Source organism: Rhinolophus ferrumequinum, chromosome 16 (genome assembly GCF_004115265.2).
Source record: "Rhinolophus ferrumequinum isolate MPI-CBG mRhiFer1 chromosome 16, mRhiFer1_v1.p, whole genome shotgun sequence".
NCBI lineage: Eukaryota > Metazoa > Chordata > Mammalia > Chiroptera > Rhinolophidae > Rhinolophus > Rhinolophus ferrumequinum.
The window spans coordinates 48,154,809-48,174,232 of NC_046299.1; the positions used below are offsets into that span (position 1 = coordinate 48,154,809).

Here is a 19,424-nt window from a genome sequence, read left to right on the forward strand (position 1 = left end):
ACACGAGCATGAGCAGAGCCCACCCTCCTCCCTGCTGAAGCATCCGCAGCTGTCCCTTGGGGGCAGGACGGGACAGACACCCTAGAGGCAGTTTTACCCGGAGCTAAACTCCCCCCACCATGGAGCCTTGTTCTGGAGCTGCCAACAGACGCAGTGTCATTTCCCCAACCATGGCCTGTTTCCCTCTTACGGGCCTCACACAGGTAGGGCTGAGTGTGGAGGGAGAAAGACAGAGGGCAGGGGCAGGTAGGAGGTACCTAGTCTAATCTCACTTAGCACGTGAGGATCCTGGACCCAGGGAGGGATAGTGGCTTATCTGGATTTACACAGCCAGCCTTTCCTGACTCCAGGATGAAGGGAAGAGTAGGACAAATGGGAAATCCCTAAATAATCAGGGACCCCCAAGCTGACCCCCACCTATACTCCCCAACCCAGAGGACTCAGGCACGTTGGCATGTTCGCAGGGGATGCCGGTCCTCTGAAGGGACGGGGTCTTCCGAGGATGCTCCTGCCCGGCTTTGAAGCCTGCCGGGCTGCAGTTGCCAATCTTCTGACAAGGTCCTTTGGCGCCCTCTGCTGGACACGTAGCAGATCTGTGCTGGCAGGCAGCTCTTTTCTCCGGTGCCTGTGGTTCAAGACCCAGCCCCAACTCTGGGCTGAGCTACCCTCACATGCTGACCCCTTCACCCCTATGGGGCACAGACCGAGGGCCCTCCAGCATAGAGGGGATTTGCTCTGCTTGCAGCCTGAAGAGGGTGTTTAATGGAAGCAGAGGGCACATCAGCCCATCTGATGCCGGGGTTAGTCTGGAGAAATAAGTACTTGGACTTCAGCAAACAAAAGACCTGTGTTCAAATCCTTGTTCTGCATGACCTTGACAATCATACCTGGCCTCTCTGAGTCACAGTTTGTTCATGTGTGAAACAGGAATAACATCCACTCCCACACTGGACAGGGATTCTTGGGGATTAAATAGAAGAAGGATGTGAAGCCCTTAGCCCGGTGCCAGCCACGTGGCAGGTGCAGTGAACGGCCATGCCTTTCCCTGCTCTTCCTCATTAAAGGAAGTTCCCAGAATGTAGTGGCTCCGGCAGACCTGTGGTACTGGCTTGTCTGTGGTGGTCACTTCCTGATTCCAGCTCACCAGCCCCGACTGTGGCTCAGGGATCTTCGTGGGTCAGGACAAGGAAGGGCTCCTGCGTTTGGAGCTAAAGAGTCTGGGCCTTTTTCAGAATTCAGAGACTTGACCCAAAGAGGATGGAGGTGAACCAGCCCAGGCAGATGTGACTTTGCAAATGCCCAGTGGTCCCTGCTGCACTGAAGATCCAGCACTGGGTTTGGAGCAGAGCAAAAGGCTTCAGAGAGGAGATGGTGTTTGAGCAGGGCGCCCAGTGATGAACGGGTGTTGGCTTGAGGAAATAGCAGAGAGTCATAGAATCATGAAAATGGGTAGTGTTTTCAGGGAAACAGATACGAGGTGTCGGGATGTGAGGTGATGAGGCTGCGCAGGAAGTGGGGGTCACTGCCATGCTCAGGAGCCTGGCCCCTTTCTGTGGTCAACGCCGGGCACTGGCCGTTCTGAAGCAGGAAGTATTATGTTCCATCCTATGTGCTGGGGCGCTGACCTGGATGCCAGTGTGGAGGCTTGTCACGGAGGAGAGAGGTTGGAAGTAGCTCTAGCCTCAGGAGCCAAAGGGTGGACCAAGGCTGCTGTAGATGGCAGAGGAGGGAAGAGGACAGCTGGAAAGGCGGGGACCAGGTGGGTGGGACAAATTGCCCCTCTGCCTGTAAGCCTGTGGGAATTGCAGCATGGCCTGAGCCACGGCACTCAGGCCCGAGAGGGGAAGCTGGGCGTGCAGCAGGGTCTGTCAGGGTTCTGTGTTGCCATCCACAGCGCTGGCCTTCACGTGCAGGACACTACAAAGCACTCTGGGCCCTGGTGGGGGTGTCATTTGGGGCTCAACTCAAATGAGAGAGCTGCCTTCCTTCCTCCCCTGAGCGCCCACCCTCACCCCGGACACAGCCGCTTAATCTTGATTCACCTACTCTTGGTCCCCCTTGGTCACTGGCTGTTATCTCCATCCTCATCTCTTCCTGGTGTGTCCTTCCAAGGAGGGAAGAGGAAGTGTCTGTCCTTCCTGAGCTCAGCCTCCTCCCAGAGGTTTAGAATTTTCACGGGAAGGTAAGAGAGGTTGAAGAAAAAGACAGGACACTGCTAAGATGATAGAGCATACCTCACGATATCCTGGAGAAGCAACAGCTCTCCAGGTGTCTCAGGACAGGTTCCAGGAAACACCCTGATCCAGCCATAGTCCACCCAAAGTACAGGCGGGCCCTCTGCCACGTGGGGCCAAAGCCCCCGTGCCCTCAGAAACAGTTAGACCCAAGGAACCCCCGAGAAAAAAGAGCTCCACAGGAGGAAGACAGGTGCCACTGGAGTGAAGTCCTAGGATTGGGAGGGAGGGCAAGCCGTGGGGAAGTGGCCGGTGGGCCTCTCCTACCTGCAGCACTGAGTCCCAGGCCCGCCAGGCACTGGCTGGCACTACATCTTGAACAACTCCCCCTGCCTCCCACCCCCACAGGCCTCGGCCTCCACTGGTGGGCCTCTCTCTCTGGGGACCTTTTCTGCACTGTGACCTGTGACTTGGACCTCTCTTTCTCTACGGGATCACATCTGAGAGGAGTGGTCCACAGTGGCTGCCAGAGATAGCAGGTCCTCAAAGCTCATCGTGAACCGACAGCCGTCCCCAGCTTCCTGACCAACCGTTCTCACTGACATCCTTGCAGGCCATGCTTCGAGGGCTGAGGCCTCGGGGTCCTGAATCTGGTCCTCTTCTCATCATTTCTCTTGTGTCTTCCTTTAGGGAGAACGGGGCATGCCAGGGATGCCGGGCAAACATGGAGCAAAGGTACCTGCCTCTCCCCACACTCCAGGCAGCACCCCCCACCCCTCCCCCTCTCCCAGGCTCCTCCTTCCCACAACCCACTGTGAAGCCAGGGTGCGTGTTTCCTCCCCAGCCCTCTCACCAGACAGGGCTGCTCCTATTTGGCCCCTGAGCTGTCACTCACCAGTGCCCTCCTGATGAGGCCGGCCCACCTCCTGGGCATCTCTGGGTCATAAAAAGCTCTGTGCAGTCCTGAGACCCTGTGAGGAGTAGGGACCCCCTAAAAATCACCTCCACCTGGGATTTACTAAGCCGTATGCTTGGCAGCCTATTCATTTCAAAAGTAGATGGTCTTGGGCTAGTGTAGAAATGGGGTCCACTGCCAGCTGCTCCCCAGTCCATAAGGGCATAGGTCCAGAGAGCGTCCTGTGTGGAGAGTCCTGCTGACACACTCTGGGGTGGACTGTACATAACGACATCAGCCACCTTCTCCTCTCCCCTTCCCCAAGGCTCTACCCTCTTTTCCCCTCCCATCTCCTCCTCCTCTCCTATCCCAATGAAGCTCTCCCCCCACTCCACCCCAGGGATGCCCCTATCTACTCACCCATGCGCATCCTGCCATGGTGCCCACTGTGTCCCCCAGGAGGGCCTGGGAGCTGGGCAGGTAGATGGAAAACCTGGGGAACCCAGTTGTGCCGCAAGCTCCTCTTCCTCAGGGACCCCTCTCCCTGTGCCGATCTCAGCAACCCACCTTTCTCATGAGTCTGGGCGCTAGGCGGAAGTGAGCCGTCTGCCTTCTCATCTCCCCAAGGGGAGGCTGGGCGGCTGACCACCTCCTCCGTGCTCCCCCCAACTGCAGAAAGTCTCCATGCCTTTTCTTCTCTCTGCCAGGGGGCTCCTGGAATCTCTGTGGCTGGGGAGAAGGTCAGTAGAACGCTGTAACTCCATACTGAGGGGCAGGATGGGAGAAACGGAGCGAGGAGGGCAGAACAGGGGCTTCAGGGGCTCAGTGAGGTGGCCACTGGACCCAGGAAAGGGCAGACAGGACTGGGAAACATTTATCCTAAAGCGACATTTTTGCCAGATGCACAGCTTGAACGACTTAAGCCTCACAAGGAAGTAGCAAAGGGTTAGCAGCCTCGGCGACAGGTCTCACCTTCACACTCCAGAACTCCGCAGCTGCATGCTTGCAAAACTTTAGGGAGGACAACGGGAATCCTTCTCCCCACCCTAACCACCCATCTAGTTGGCAGACGGATGGGTGGGGACACCCCAGCAGCACACGTGCTCCGTGTGGCTCTCCCAGCAGGTCTACTTACAGGGAGCACAGTGTGGAAAGCAGATGCCCACTCCATCCTGGCCCTCCTCCTGGGGTGCCTCACGGACACCCACACCTGCCACACCCATCACGTAGGGACAGAATAAGGAAAGGCCCAGGAGGCCTCCTATGGCCTGGAGCCTGAGGCTTAGGCATAGAAAAGCCACGTTGGCCAGGTGCTTCACCTTCCCCCAGAGTAGCTCTGCTCATTTGTTCCCGTGTCTGTCTGTCTGTCTGTCTCTCTCTTCTTTACCTGAGTCTTCCTTTTTTCCACACAGGGTGAGCCAGGGACCCCAGGAGCCAAGGTACTGATACAGAGAGAACATTCTGGGCTGCATGGAGCATCAGGTTTCCGGTGGAGGTGGGAGGGGCTGCTGTCGTTTTGCTCTTGGTTCCCCTGAGGCTGGCCTGGGGCTGGGGACCTGACCCAGCAGAGGAGAGCCTACCAGAGAAGGGCCCACTTGTCAGGAATGCACTGCCAATGCCTCCTTCCCCCGCTCCAATCCTGGCCTGGACAGTTGGCCTGCACACCAGCTCCAGCAGGCGGTGACCACGGTCCCCTGCACCGCCAGGACTCTTGTCTCTGTCGTCTAGTTCATTAAAAGATGCAACATGGTCAGATACGTTTGAGAAACAGGAGGATAAAAATATTACACAGATATCTCTACTGCAGGCCTTCTCAGAGCCATTAATATGCTAAATGTGCATTGAGAGGCTCTAAAAAGGTAATACTTTAGGACACATTTTCAAACTTTTTTGACCAGGGCATCCTGTTTTTCAGAGGAGCGTCTTGGGGGGCGAGTATCCTGGAAACACTAGTTTATGATCACTGTCCCTTACGCCCCTCACCGTTCTCCCATCCTCTCATGAGTGGTTTTCTCTTCTTACCCCAAAGGGAGACCCAGGAGCAGCAGGGAAGCCAGGGCCCCCAGGTTTGCTGGGAAAGAGGGGGCAGAGGGTAGGATATTGTGTCTTTGAGTGTGTGCCCCTTCATCCGGCCTCCACTGGTCGCCCCCTCCCTGCCTCACCCCTGTGCCTGCAGTGTGCTATGGGAGCATGCGTCCCAGGGGGAGGGGCGTGCTGCGAAAGCCTGGCACAACTTCAGAAATTTGTACTGGAGAGCACAGCCTCCCTCCCCGAAAGCCACTGGTTACCCAGGAGGAAAGGCCCGCAGGAGGAAGGAAGGCCCTCCCTTCCTGCAGCCCACTCCCCTGTAGGGTAACACTGCATTCTTTCCCTGTAGACTCGGCCTGTTTCAGGGGGTGCCCGGTAAGGCGCAGCCCAGGCACAGGAGGGCCAGCTAGGGTCCCAACACTCACTGCCCTCCTGTCACCTGGGCCTTTACCCAGCTTCCTCCCCATCCTTGGCCAGCTTCAGGCCACTTTGCCATTCAGCTTCTACCCAAGGGCAGTTGGCAAGGGAATGACCCCCAGAGACTTGCTGTGACTTCTTTGGTGGCTTCGGCTGGAAAGGTCATTGAGACCTCTGAGCAAATTACGACTCAGGGCCCTCAGTTTATATTATTACCTACGTGAACCTCCAGGCGTCAGGCTATGGAGACTGGAGCGTCTCACGCTGACTTGGCAGGGTGCTCTGGGGGGGCTCTCCTGATGTGGGACACTCGGTGAAGGCCAAGTGAAGTCTTGGTGGCATAGAGGTGAGGAGACCTCCATGCTAGGCCAGCTCTGCCACTGACACGGGGAGGGGTTGTTCACCGTCACGGAGCCTCTTCATCTGCCCTGAGAGCAGGCCCTGTGACTCCCGTCCTGGGGAAAAGAGTTCTTGAGGAGTGGAAGAAGCTGGTGAGGGACGGGTAGTAGTTTGCTGGGGCTGTTGTAACAGGGGACCACAACGGTGTGGCGTAAACTACAGAAATGTACGGTCTCAGTTCTGGAGGCCAGAACTCTGAGATGACGGTAACGGCAGGGCGGGTTCCTCCTGCGGGCTCTGAAGGATAATGTGATCCAGGCCTGGCTCCTGGCTTCTGGTGGTTTGCTGCCATCCTCGCCGTTCCTGGGCTTCTAGAAGCCCCACCCCAACCTCTGTCTTCAGCCCCACGTGCTGCTCTCCCCGTACGCATGTCTGTGTCCAAGTTTCCCCCTCTTCTAAGGACCAGTCATGTTGGAGTAGGGGCCCATCCGACTCCAGCGTGACCTCATAACGTGGCTAGTTACACCCTCAATGGCCCTATTTCCGAATGAGGTCATACTCTGAGATACTGGGAGACACGGCTTCTACATACAGACTTTGGTGGGAGGGGCTTACAATTCAACCCATAAGAGACGGCAAACTTCTCAAAATATTCCTCTACAGAGAAGTTCTGGTTATCTAGTTCTTGTCTTCTCGAGAGGCAGGGAGGAGGTGGGCAGAAAGCTCTCCCTGGAGACCAGGGGCCTGTAATTGCTAGACATTGTGAACATGAGAGGAGCACAGTGAAAAGGAAAAGCTTCCCCAGTGACTGGCATTCCAAACTGTTCACCTCTCCCCAGGAGATGCCCCAAAGGGACTGTGAGTGATGAGGGCCCAGCCCCATGGGACAGGAGAGCAATGATATAGCCTGTCACCGGTGTGAAGTGGCCCAAGAAAGGAGGCAGGGCCTGATGGGCTTCCTTCAGGCAGTGGAGTCTTTCAGAAAGCAGCCCACCTTGGGGCAGGGCGACAGGAGAGAGGGGAACCAAGGCCCAATGCGGGCAGGGTGCTGTCCTCGCCGGCATCCTGGAGAAACAGACTCTAACCCTACACTGTCTGCATTTCCTCCACAGGGTGAGAAGGGGGCTGCCGGCTCCCCGGGGCTACTTGGCCTCCTGGGGCAGAAGGTGGGTATCGATGAGCTCTGAATGGTGGGTTCTGTGTAGAGGCCTTGGGGTCCGTCCCCACCCCCATTGCTGGCCCTGCACGTTCACACGGGCTCAGCACTCAAGGTGACCCTCCCAGGTGGGGGGGAAAGCAGCTGGAACACAGCCAGATTCTGCTTCAGAGGAGGAGGGTATGGGGTGCCACATGGGAGTCCTTGATTGACCAAAAGATGCCCGAATCCAGAGAATTCAATAGCTATGACCTGGTCAGATTTCTTTGCACCGGCTCTGAAAATGTGCTCGATGGTACACGAGCTCCACGAACTATTCCATTTGAAAAAAGACTAGAGGTCAAATAAGTGTGGGGAGAGCTGTGTAAGAGGCCTCCTTGGAGAGGGCACCTCCTAGGAGGGCACCTTAGCCTGTCAGAGCTCTGAACATCCTGCAGTGAAGGAGCCTGCAAAGCTTCATTTCATTCCACCTTTCCGAACATTCTTTGGCCACCAGACCCTTTTTTTTTTTTTCCCCGCATTCCAAATATTTTCAACTCCCTGAAGGGAGTGTTCCATGGAACACACTTTGAGGAACGCTGCTCTAGCCCCAAGTCCTGCTGGGTCTCTTATTTCAGCACCAAACCTGTGTCCCCTTCGGTAGCCAGCTCCATGCTGTCCTCAAATGCCATGGCTGGATCAGACCAGGCCAGGCTTCTGAAGGCCTCTGGTCCCCAGCCATCCCGGGGCCCACATCTGGTGACCAGACCCTTAATGCCCACCCCCCACCCCCCATGTTCAGCCTAGACTAAGGGACAGTCAACTGCCTCCACTCTGAACTGTGAGGGGACAAAGACAGGGATCAACTCCCTCCCTCCAGCGCTAGGCGGACCCAGTGATGCTGACTCTGCTTTCCACTCCCAGGGAGAGAAAGGCGATGCTGGCAACTCCATTGGCGGAAACAGAGGGGAGCCCGGCCCTCCAGGGCTCCCTGGGTCCCCAGGGCCAAAGGTGAGTCTTCCCCTGGGACCAGTGCTCACGGGAACTGTTTGCTGTGACCTTTCTCCTCGGCCCATTCTTGGGGACTCTGTGGCCTGGGCACCTTGCCTTCTCTAGTCTTCTGCGCCACATGTGTGGTTTTTCCCCTGGATTCTGGAAAGGTCATTTGGTCTGAGCTCCTGCTTCCAAATGTTGACTGACTATCTAGGAGACGTCCCCCCCGGCCCCCCCCAGGGCAGCTGGATGGGCTCATTGATTCAAATGGCTATGATGTCACTGAGTCAGGGACCAATGGCTGCAGGACCTTCGGACAGCCAGAAAGGCCCCTCCCTCACTTGGGCTCTGAAGAAGTCAAAGGTCAGAGAGCTGCTGGGCCCCTGCCTGGTGCTGGCACGCTGCAGGGAGAAGGGGGTGGCAGCAGTGAGGGCAGCTGCAAAGGGGACTGCCCACGCTTTCCTTGCCCCGGGTGGACGCTGCAGGGGTAAGATTTGGGTTTCCTAAAACAGATGCCTCCTGCGTTGCTTGGTGTATTTTCGTGCACAGGAAAACAAGGGGGTCTCTTTCTCGGCTTATAAGGAAAAGATTAATTACATGGTTGGCACGAATACACACATTCATTCCACTGACACTTATCAAGGGTGTATTATGGGTGGGCTCTGCATGGGCGGTGGGGCTGCAGGGAACCCGCCCTGGGCTGGCCCGCAATCTAGCAGGACAAACAAACGCACAGTTTGCAGGAATATAGTGCAGGGAGCCAAGTGATGCCCACAGACAGGCAAGGAGAAGTAGCAGGAGGGGTGTCGGGCTTCCCCCACCCCGTGTCCTGTGACCTGTGGCAGGAACAGAGGCCCCTGGCATGAGCACCAGCTTTGCCAACCACAGCCCTGTCACCTGGCCTCCCAGACAGCCCCAGTATTGAAGTTTGTCCTGCTGACCCCACAGGGCATGGGTACCTGGTGCATCTGGGGTCTTGATTTGGGATTGGAGAAACCTGGTGACTATTATTCCTGCACCCCAAAACAAAAGGAAGGGAAAGCTAGAAGATTGTTTCCCATATCATGTCCTCTTTCCAGGTCCAGGCAAATGTTTACTAAGGGACTTCTTTGGAACGGGCCTCCTCCTATGTCCCCTGCCTGTCCTGTCCTGGGCTTCGTGGATCACACACACACACACACACACACACACACACACACACACACACAGCCTCACTCTCCCCACACTCTCCCAGGCAGTATGAGGTGTGCTTTTGCTGCAAGTGCTCTAGGCTCCAAAATGACCCTCCAGAGGCTGCTAGCCATCCACAGTTGGGGGCCAAGACAGAACTGGGTGGACACCAGCAAGTGGTACAGAACTGCAAGGAGACAGGAGGGCTGCCTGGAGGAGGTGAGACCCAGGCCGGGCCCCAGTGTGGGTAGGAGTCAGAACGGGATGAGTTAGTAGCAGCCAGCAGGGAAAGAGACAGAGGCCCAAAGACACTTAATACCCATGACGCCAACAGCAGGACCATCTTTTGCCCCCTTGGGCAGCTGTCCAAGCTGCCCTGCATGCCCTCATCCCATCTCTCTCCTTCCCCAGGGAGAAGCTGGTGTCAATGGCCAGGCCGGCCCCCCAGGACGGCAGGGAGACAAGGTACAGAGGCCCCCACACCTGAAAGCTACAGGATGAGGTTCTGCTTGGGAATCCAAGCCCCAGCTCAGAGATAAGCAGTCTTGGCCATCAGGTGGTTGGACCCCCAGGGCACAAGGCTGACGGGCCAGGACTCCTGCCTGCTGTCCCTTCAATGAGACAGCGGTCATGTAAAGGCTGGCCCAGCGACAGCACACTTGGGCTGGGGGGTGACCCAGAACCCCTGCTCTGTTAGCTTCCAAGCCACTGAGAAAGGGAGACTTCTCTCCAGCTACTCCCTGTGGAAGGCTCAGGGGGGCTGCCTCACAGGTGCACGATGACTGAGATGCTGGAGGTGAGGAGGTACAGGGACAGGTGGCCTGCAGGTGGCAGTGGTTTGAGGCTCCATTAGCTGGCCAACTGCAGGATCGTCGGGAGTTCAGTTCTATTAGAGGGTTTGTTTCCGTAATTTTTACTTTCTACATTAGTTTTTAAAATTATCTTCACTGTTAAGATCATCCCAGAACAACTGGAACTGTGGTTTGTTTTCACAATTTACCCCACGGTTCTATTTATTCCCTACAGTTCTGTCCTATTTCCAATAAGAAAAACTCCCCTTACTTCACCCACTCAGGGAGCCTGGGGATTCCTAATACCTTCCATCCCCGCTCCCCGCCGTTTGGGTCTTTCACAAGCCGAGGGGCCCCTAAAAGAACTACGTGGGCTCTTCAATTGGTGAAAATTGTCTGAGCGCTTGAAACCGGACCAGAACGGAAGCGAAGGGCCTAGTCTCTGTTCCCAAGGAGGCGGCTGACGTAGGGGTCTGGGAAGAGGTGGCCAAACAGACGCCGGTGGAATCACTAACAACTAACGCAGGAAAGAGTATCTTTAAGTGCAAAGACGGAGGGAGCTTGGAGGGAGCGAGGAGACGGGACACATGTCTCCTGATAGAATGAGCCTGCGCTTTAGTGCACAGGGAGCTCTGCGTCCTCATGGCCTGAGCTGGGATGAGCCTCCTGGCCCCTCCAGGGCTCCTAACGCGTGGCCCCTCTGAGGACAGCAGGTTCTCTTGTACCAGCTTTATCCCCATTTCTCTCCAATTTTGTCACGCAATAGGGGGAGCCTGGAGCGGCTGGAGAACAGGGACCAGCTGGCCCCAAGGTACGTGCACGTCTCACCCAGAGTCACAGCACTGCATCCCACCTCCCTGGGGTCACAGAGTGAAGGGCCTGTCCCTGGGATCTGGAGGGGGAGGGAGGGCATGAGCATGCTGGTCCCTGAAAGGTCTGGCGCTGCCGCGGTGATGGGACCGTCTTCTCCCGTTGGTCTAGCGCAGCGTTCTCACGCAGCGTTGCACTCTGGGGCATCCTCTGTGAGCGTTTGGAACCCCCTGGTAGGCTCCCCCTCTTGCTGCTCTGGGTCCATTGTGTGTAGCCAGATGCAGCCAGTGTTGGCTAGGGTCCCGTTTGAGAGACAGCAGTTGTCAGGTCCCCGCTGGCCCAGGCCCTGGGTTGAGATGGCGTTTGTCTCGTCTTGTAGGGCTCCAAGGGAGAACCAGGGAAAGGAGAGATGGTGGATTATAATGCAAACATCAACGAGGCTCTCCAGGTGAGTGGGGGCCGGCCCAAAGACTAGAGATCTGGAGGTGCGCCTGGGACTCTGGGCTCTGCACCAAGGCCTGAGAAGGGAGCCCTGCAACACCTGGATTAGTGTCCCCGCGGCCAAGCCATTGGGCAGGGCTTCCGGGAGACTCGCTCCCTTGTGTGGTCTCCTTGGGGCTCCCACTGTGCAGCCTCCGGGCAAACGGTCCCCCTCATTTGGCCTCCCGGTGGCCTGGCTCTCCATCTGGGCCCATCTGGCCCATTCTCCAGGCTCTGGGTGACAGAACCACCTAGCACCCTGTGGGGTGTGGGCCCAGCCAGGGTTCTGGGGCCCCATTTCTTTAGTACACACACTCCCTGTGCCCATGGTAGCATCTGTATTCCTGACACAAATCTCCCTTTTGTGTCCATTTTATCATATTTCAAGTTATGGTACCCACCCTTTGAAGCAGGATTTCTCATCCTCGGCACTGCTGTCATTTGGGGCTGGCTAATGTTGGTTGTGGGGTTGTGGGGAAAGGCTGTCCCACTGGCACTTCGTTGTACTTAATAGTTTTAGTGGCCACATATCACAGAACACACAAAGGGACCCAGAATGAAGCACCAATCATATGATGCCCCAGTCCCAGAAACTGGTGTTAACCACAGGATTCTGGAATCCATCAGCTTCATTTGGAAACATGAAGGGTGTTGTAGGGGATGCTGCAGCATGCCTTGTCTCCACTCACCGGGTGCCAGTAACACCCCTTCCCCAGTTATGACAACCAAAATGTGTCTCCAGACTTTGCCAAGTGTCCTCTGGGGGGCAAAATTGCCCCAGGTTGAGAACTACTCATTTAAAGGAAACTTGCTAACCGTGTGAATCCATTTACAAGGTGTACAATTCTTTTTTAATGCCAACAATTGTCCATCTAGTTATTTTTTGAGTGATTCCATATTTTGCTATGCTGCATCTGTTTAAAGGGCGGTACATCAGAGGCTTGAAGTCTAGGTTCTGCAAGACAAGAGAAGAGCAAGGGAGGGTCCCAGTCAGCAACTAGAAAGAATAGGAGACATTGTTTCCTCCCTTTCTGGTAAAGTGAAAGAAAGCTTGCAGGCCACGTGAGGGCTTGTCTGAGCCTATTGTGGGACAGCCTCAGGGCACCATTAGGCGCGATGTGGGGTGTTCTCTGTGGTTACAAACCTCTAGGGGAGGTGGGGGTGGCGGGGGGCTGGGAGGCATGGAGACTGACCTAGAGGGTCTGCCTCCACTGTGCTCCCCGGGAGCTCTCAGCTCCCACTTTCCATGACTGGGCCGGGGGATCCGAAAGATGGCTCTTGCCTTGCTCTTCACCTGATTGCATGGTGTTGGTTTTTCAGGAGATCCGGACGCTGGCCTTGATCGTAAGTCTTTCTCCTCCTTCACTTTCCCTGGGCACCAGGCTGGGGGCGGGAGGGGGTGAGGCAGTCTAGAGGCGAGGTCGGAAAGTCTTGCCTCCAGAAGGCAGAGGCTGGGCTTTCTGGGTTAGGGTTGATCCTGCAGTGCTGGGGCAGAAGCCTGAGCAGGGGGTCTTAGGAGCTGCCCCCCTCCCGACCCCCACCCCCTATCATGGCTGTCTGCAGAAGTGGTTATTGACCAATAAGGCTGTACACTCTTATCACAGTATAAACGCTGGTTCTCATTACGGTTGTGTCTAGGAAGTAGAGGTGTAGAGGAGGAGGTTTTTATGCATTTCATTTTTATCAGCCTTCAGCTGATAAAGTGCATGCTCCTAAAAAAATCAGTAGCGACCCTCCACATTTCCCCCTTCCCTAGAAATCAATTTCATTACCTGCACCAGGAAACCGGTGAATACCAAGCCTGCATTTTGCAGGTGTGCCTACCAGTGACAGCCTTTCAGGAATAAGTGTGGTTAAAAACACTACCACCAGGTTGAACTTCCAGGTGGAGAGGAGAGATCACCAAGTTCTCAAACTACTGGCGCTTCGTTTCACTTAACAGTTTTAGTGGCCATGTGTCACAGAACACACGGAGGGATGACACAGACCCAGAATCAAGCACCAATCAGATGATGCCCCGATCCCAGAAACTGGTGTTAACCACATGATTCTGGAATCCATCAGCTTCATTTGGAAACATTAAAATATATTATTTAAAATAGCTTTTGGAAGCAAAACTCTCCTGGAAACACTTTTTTTTCTTTCAAAGTCAACCTTGAGGTATAATTTACATACAATAAAATGTATCCCTTTTAGGTGTAGAGTTCGCTGAGTTTTGACAAATGTATATACCCATGTATCCACCCCCACCCCCCAATCACTCCAGAAAGTTCCTTCATGGGCCTGAGAAGTCAGTCCCACACCTCCCCCTGGCCCTGAGCCACCACTGACCTGCTTTCTGTCACCATAGATTACATGCGTCTTTTCTAGAGTTTCCTATGAACGCAGTCACACAGTACGTAGCCCCCTGCATCTGGCTTTCTCGCTCAGCATAGCTGTCTGGGTTTCAGCCGTGGCATGAGGTACCAGTCCTTGCTTCTTTTTTCATTGCTGAGCAGCACTCCGTTGTATGGATGTCCCAGCCCTTCACTGTTGATGGACATTGGGGTTGTCTCCTGGAGACGTGTTTAAGGCTCTGTCAAGGAAGGTCAGACTTATCTTCTTGGAGCCCAGGAGCCCCCAGTGGTGCCTGAGAGGAAAGAGAGGGGAAGGCGACTGGGCGTGGCTCTAGGACCCCCCCTCCACCCACGTTAACCCCAACACACTCAGGGCTTATCCGCTTCACAGTGTGGAGTCCCCGTGTTATTTCCTTTGCAAAAAAGTGCTCCTGCCATTGATGAAGGGATTTATAGAGACACAGCTCTATATACCAGCCTCTATATACACCCCTCTGTTGACAGGCCACCCTTCCTTAGTCGGAAAGTTCTTCCTTGAGTCTTTTTTTTTCTTTCTTAGGGTCCCCCTGGTCTTCCGGGGCAAATTGGCCCACCTGGAGCTCCAGGGATCCCAGGCCAGAAGGTAACATTTGTCTTGCCGGGGGAGGTGGACCCTGCAGAGGCACTGTGTGTGTCTCCGCGTGTGGGGCCCCAGGGCCACCCCGCATCCTGTGACCCGCTCCTCTTCCCAGAGCCATCACTTTGCTCTGGCCTGTAATTCCTCCCGATGTACCAAGGCACCACGGGCCCTGCCAGCCCACATCACGGCCGCCGTCATGCCCCCCACTTTCGGCTCTGCCATTCTTCCCTTGCTGCCTGTCTTAGGCTCCTATAACTCAAAGCCCCCTTCTGATGTGGTGGAGCCTGTCCCCCAGACCCTGGCCCAGCCAGACCTACAGCAGGGACCCCAACCCGACCTACAGCAGGGACTCCAACCCACCATCAGGGAAGGTGGCACTTGAACCCCTCCCTAGTCTCACCCCTCCTCGCTTCCCAGCTCTGGCTCTCTTTTATGCTCTGCCCCCAACCCCTGATTTTACTTAGAAGGCTGTGCATTTCTGTCCCTCTGCCCTCTGCTCACGAAGCCTCCTGCCCTGAAGTCCCTTTGCCTCTTCCCTACCTTTCAAAGTCCTCATATTTCAAGCCCAATTCAAAGGCAACCTCCTCCTTGAAGCCTCCCCGGATCTATCACGCAGAATTTACTGTCCTTTCGTCTCTGCTCCACTCCTAGTCCCTATATCAGTTTGCCTCGATGGTGCAGCTGGCTGTTACCTGGCCTCAAAGACAGAGGCCATACCTCCTTTGTCTCCCTCCCTGACCTAAAGAAGGGGCTTGGGTTGATGTGAAGATGAAAGGAGTTCTCAGTGGGCAGTCAGGATAGGAGAGCTGGGTTGAGTGCCCAGGGCCGTCAGCGGCAGCAGCAGTGCGAGGTTGGAGGTAAAACTTGGACTGCGGAGCCAGAATGCTCGAATTCAGATCCTGGCTCCACTCTTCACTAACTGCACACAACTCAGGGTCCTCATCCATAAGACGGAGACAGTACATACCTCCTGAGGACTCCTGGCACAGAGGAGGTGCTGCGTAAGTGACCGCTATCATTCTTCTCTGTTCTGAGAATGACCGTTAGTTGTTCTGGCTACAGGGGGAGATTGGACTTCCAGGCCCTCCCGGACACGATGGGGAAAAGGTAAGAACAGGCATTCCCAGACAAACCTCTGAAGGCGGTCCTTGCCCTGGGGGTGAGAGGGGAGAGGCTCCGGAAGAAGCCCAGGTGTGTGCCTTGGGGGTGGGGGAAGAGGGAGGAGGCAGGGGAGCGGGGGAGGCCCACCCTGCAGAAGCCCTGCTGAGCCCCACAGCGCTGGCCCCAGAGGAGCCAGCAGACCCACTCTGGGATGGGCTGGGCCTGGTGGCTGAGGGCCCTTGGACCCCCACAGAGAGTTGGCCAGGCTCTCTGCCTGGTCCAACTAAGCACCACAAAGTCCTTTAGGCCACCCATTCTTTCAAGTTCTCTCCCTTGTTTTCTCCATTAGCATATCTAATAAGTGTTGTTGATATTTTCTAAAGGGACCTCGAGGCAAACCAGGAGACATGGGCCCTCCTGGTCCCCAAGGCCCCCCAGGAAAGCCTGGGCCGGCAGGAATCAAGGGAGAAGATGGACACCCGGGGAGCCTGGGAGAGAAGGGGGAGAAAGGGGAGACGGGGCAGGCAGGCCCACCGGTGAGTGCCAGGGCTGGCGGGAACCGACTTTGCCCTTCTGCATGCACCCCCGGCATGATGCTGGCCCTGTACCATGCCAGCTGCAGCCTGGACTGCGAACTAGGAGCCAGGAGTTGGGGGCAGGGGCGTCACCTGATTCCCCTTCAAGCCATTCACTTTATAAAGGCCAGTTTCCCACCTCAAGAGACCTGGGTCCTATTCTGTCATCTCCTGTCTGAGTCCTCAGGAAAACCACTGAGCGTGGCAGAGCCTCAGTTCCCTAGTCTCTAAAATGGGCATCCTAATGCCTTCCCTGGATACCTGGCTGGGTTGTTGTGAAAGAGATGAAGTGATAGGTCTAAAACTGCCTCTTGGGAAAGCATCCAGAAGCCCTCTACCCAAGAGAGGTTGCTTGTACAAAAAAAGAGGTCTTAGCCCACTCCAGCTAGGACACTGCCTTGACTTGGGAGCCTTCTCTGGGCCTCAGTGGTTTCTGTCTGTGAAATGGGCACCATCCTAGACACCTGCCCTTGGAGGAAGGGAGCCATGCGTGCATGCCACATTTGGTCACGACACTCTGTATGACAACCTTGTGCTTGACTAACAGAGATCTTTATCGGTCCTTAGGGTCTAGATGGCCCAACTGGGGAGAAAGGAGAACCAGGTGGCCAAGGGAGACCCGGAGCGACAGGATTGCCTGGCCCTATTGGGCTCCCGGGATTTACAGTAAGGCGAGAGGTCTGGGTATCCAGGTGGTCCACAGGCAGCTGCAGGCCAGGGCATGTGAGCGGGGCGCCCCTCACTGCAGTCAGCAGCCTAGCGGGTGCCGGGCACTGCAGTGAGGCCGCACTAACCCCAGACTGCCTGCCAGGCCTGAGTGGGGGTCCTCTTGATGAGCAGCTACTGTCCGAGGGGCAGTGAGTGTAAACAGAGGTTCCAGTTCTCTCAGCTCACAGATTGGAGGCTTCTGTCTTCAGGCGCCAACAAAGTTCAAAAGCGCTAGAATCTTGGACTCAGAATTCTCCTCTTCTGGGTGAGAATGGGAAGAACCTCACAGGTCTGACCCAGTGCAGGGATCCCTTGGCAGCCACCGACTATGGCTACCTCACTCAGCCAGAACAGGAGGCAGCTCACTGCCTCTCGACATGTCCCCCCTTTGTGGACCAGCTCCAAGCTGGAGGGCGTGCTCCTGGGTGTACTGCGCAAGCTCCGTCGTCAGCGTCTCCCCACTGGCCCTGGCTCTGCCTCTGGAGCCACATTCATTTTCTGTAGCTGCGTTAGAAACCGCCCCAAATTTAGCAGCTTAAAACAACACACACTTGTAATGTCACAGTTTCTGTGGGTCAGGAGTCCAGGCACGTGTCAGCTGGGTCCCTACGCAGGGCCTCACAAGGTTATAGTCAGGGTGTCAGCTGGCTGCATTCTCATCTAGAACTGGGGTCCCCTTCCAAGCTCGCTGCTGCTGGGGTAGGACTGAGTCTCCCAGCTCCTAGAGACTGCCTACAGTTCCCTGCCACACGGCCTTCCCCACAGCAGGCAGTTCCCATTCTAGCAGCTTGTTTCTTCAAGGCCAAGGCCAGCAGGAGTCTCTCAGCTATGCTAGCAAGACAGGGCTCTGTGTGTAACATATGCAGAGTGTAATCTTAACGTGTTATATGTTATTATCTGTATACCATGTGTATGTTATGATTTGTAACAATCACCCAGTGACATCCCGTCACCTTTGTTGTATTCTATTGGTTCGAAACAAGTCACAGGTCCACTTGGGGCCTGGCCCCGCAGGGCCATACGGAGTCCCCGCCTCTCCTCCACATGCTGGAACCTCAGCCTTAAAAGGCAGTGGTCACAGGCTCTCTGCTCCATCTTCCTCCTTCAGGCTGACCCCCTCCACAGCCTCCAAGGTGTTCCTTGCCAACACCTAGGCCTAGTCTAGTCCTGGTCTGGATTGTCAAAGAATTAAGGGTGTGTCTATGCCAGACTCCCCAAAGTTCTGGCATCCACTTCATGGTATTTTGTGCCCACAGGGAGAAAAAGGAGAACCCGGGGAGAAAGGTGACCCAGGAGTGGAGGTAAGTGGTACCTGCTCTGCCTTTTGTGTTGGGGGGTATTTAACAGCGACCTTGGCACACCAGTCCGTCCAGTGTGCACAGCATTTCTGTGCTCTAGAATGAAACTCGCACCTGCCTGACTCAGGGATGGGGCAATACGTTGACTGTTCACTGAGCACCACAGTGTTGGGCCATGGAGCCCCTGGTCTCTCCACGGTTTCCCCTATCAAGTTCCTCGACAACATTCACCAAGCACCCACCATGTTTCATTCCCAGTGTTACCGCCTAGAGACAGGAAATAAACAGTACTGTCCCTGTGCTGCAAACAGTCCCCGGTAGTGGGCACCAGAATGGTAGTAGCTCAGGGAGTCAGGCGAGCACCCCAGACAATGGGTCATTTGAGCAGGGTGTTGCAGACATCGTAGGAGTTTGCCTAAAAGCTCTGGAGGTGGCTTTTCAGAGAGAGGACTTATTCTTTTGAGATGTGTGGTGAAGGAAAGAGGAGAGGACAGTGGAGTGAGAGGCAGGCACGATGGAGGCCAGGGTCTCGTAAGATGGGAGAGAATTGGGTGTATTTGTAGGTTCAGGGGACAGAGCCAGGAAAGCAACAGAGGTCAAGGATACATGAGGGAGAGACTGCTGAGCAAGAGAGCCCGGGGCCACCCAGACACTACCACAGAGCAAAGGGAGAGACCACCAAGCCTTCTCAGTCTCCAGAGAAGTCCCCTGGTTCCTGTCATCGTCAGTGTCACCAAACCCTGTCTGCATTTAGTGAAACGGATCTGATTATATAACATGTATGTTACTTATTTGGAGATGGATAGCCTCCTAAAGAACCGCTCCAAAATGCAGGAAAAGCATTATACCGAAAAATGTTCCTTCCAGACGTATTTAAAGTCAAAATTGGAAACAGCCTACATTTCTAACAAGAAGGAAATGATTAAATAACTCATGGTAATAATACTGGTGGTAATAACGGTCCCCACGTTGGAGAGCGTTCCTTGTGCCAAGCACTGCTCCAAGCGCTGGCTGGGCAGTAACCCATTTTCCTTCCACTCAATGAATAGCCCATTGACGTTTAAAGGAGGCTTGTGGGCAACATCCAAAACATGGGGAATGGGCTTTGTATTCATTGAAAAAGAGCAGAGCATCACATTTTACATATATATCTATATATATATATAGATATATATGCATATATATATTATAATATATAATACATAACACATATCGTGTAATATGATATATAACATCGTAAGTATGCACATATATTCAAATACATTTTATGCATCAAGAAAGAGTGGAAGGAAATAAAGCAAAATATTAGCAGTACTAAGATATTTATTCCTTTTCCTTCTTCCAATTCTTTTTAATTTATAAACTATTTTAATGGTCTGTATTACTGTAATTTTTTAAAAATTTTATATAGTAAAATTGACTTTTGGGGGAGTGTGTACATTTCTGTGAATTTTAGAACGTGCGTAGATTTACATAAAACCACTACCACAATCAGCATACATGAATTCGTTAGTTATAATAAGGAAAAACAGCAGTAATTTGTTTTTTTTAGAGT

The 19,424-nt window shown here is 54.6% G+C and overlaps 1 protein-coding gene across 1 annotated transcript in view; it reads left to right on the plus strand.

Moving 5' to 3' along the window:
* COL13A1 (collagen type XIII alpha 1 chain) overlaps positions 1–19,424 on the plus strand; it is a 74,330-nt gene that overhangs the window by 33,126 nt on the left and 21,780 nt on the right. Inside the window, exons 13-26 of the mRNA XM_033130873.1 lie at positions 2,865–2,909; positions 3,777–3,809; positions 4,482–4,508; positions 6,966–7,019; positions 7,913–7,999; positions 9,563–9,616; positions 10,709–10,753; positions 11,132–11,200; positions 12,553–12,576; positions 14,128–14,190; positions 15,250–15,294; positions 15,672–15,824; positions 16,431–16,529; positions 17,828–17,872. Coding sequence (XP_032986764.1) covers positions 2,865–2,909; positions 3,777–3,809; positions 4,482–4,508; positions 6,966–7,019; positions 7,913–7,999; positions 9,563–9,616; positions 10,709–10,753; positions 11,132–11,200; positions 12,553–12,576; positions 14,128–14,190; positions 15,250–15,294; positions 15,672–15,824; positions 16,431–16,529; positions 17,828–17,872 — 843 coding nt within the window. The remainder of the gene's footprint in view (positions 1–2,864; positions 2,910–3,776; positions 3,810–4,481; positions 4,509–6,965; positions 7,020–7,912; positions 8,000–9,562; positions 9,617–10,708; positions 10,754–11,131; positions 11,201–12,552; positions 12,577–14,127; positions 14,191–15,249; positions 15,295–15,671; positions 15,825–16,430; positions 16,530–17,827; positions 17,873–19,424) is intronic.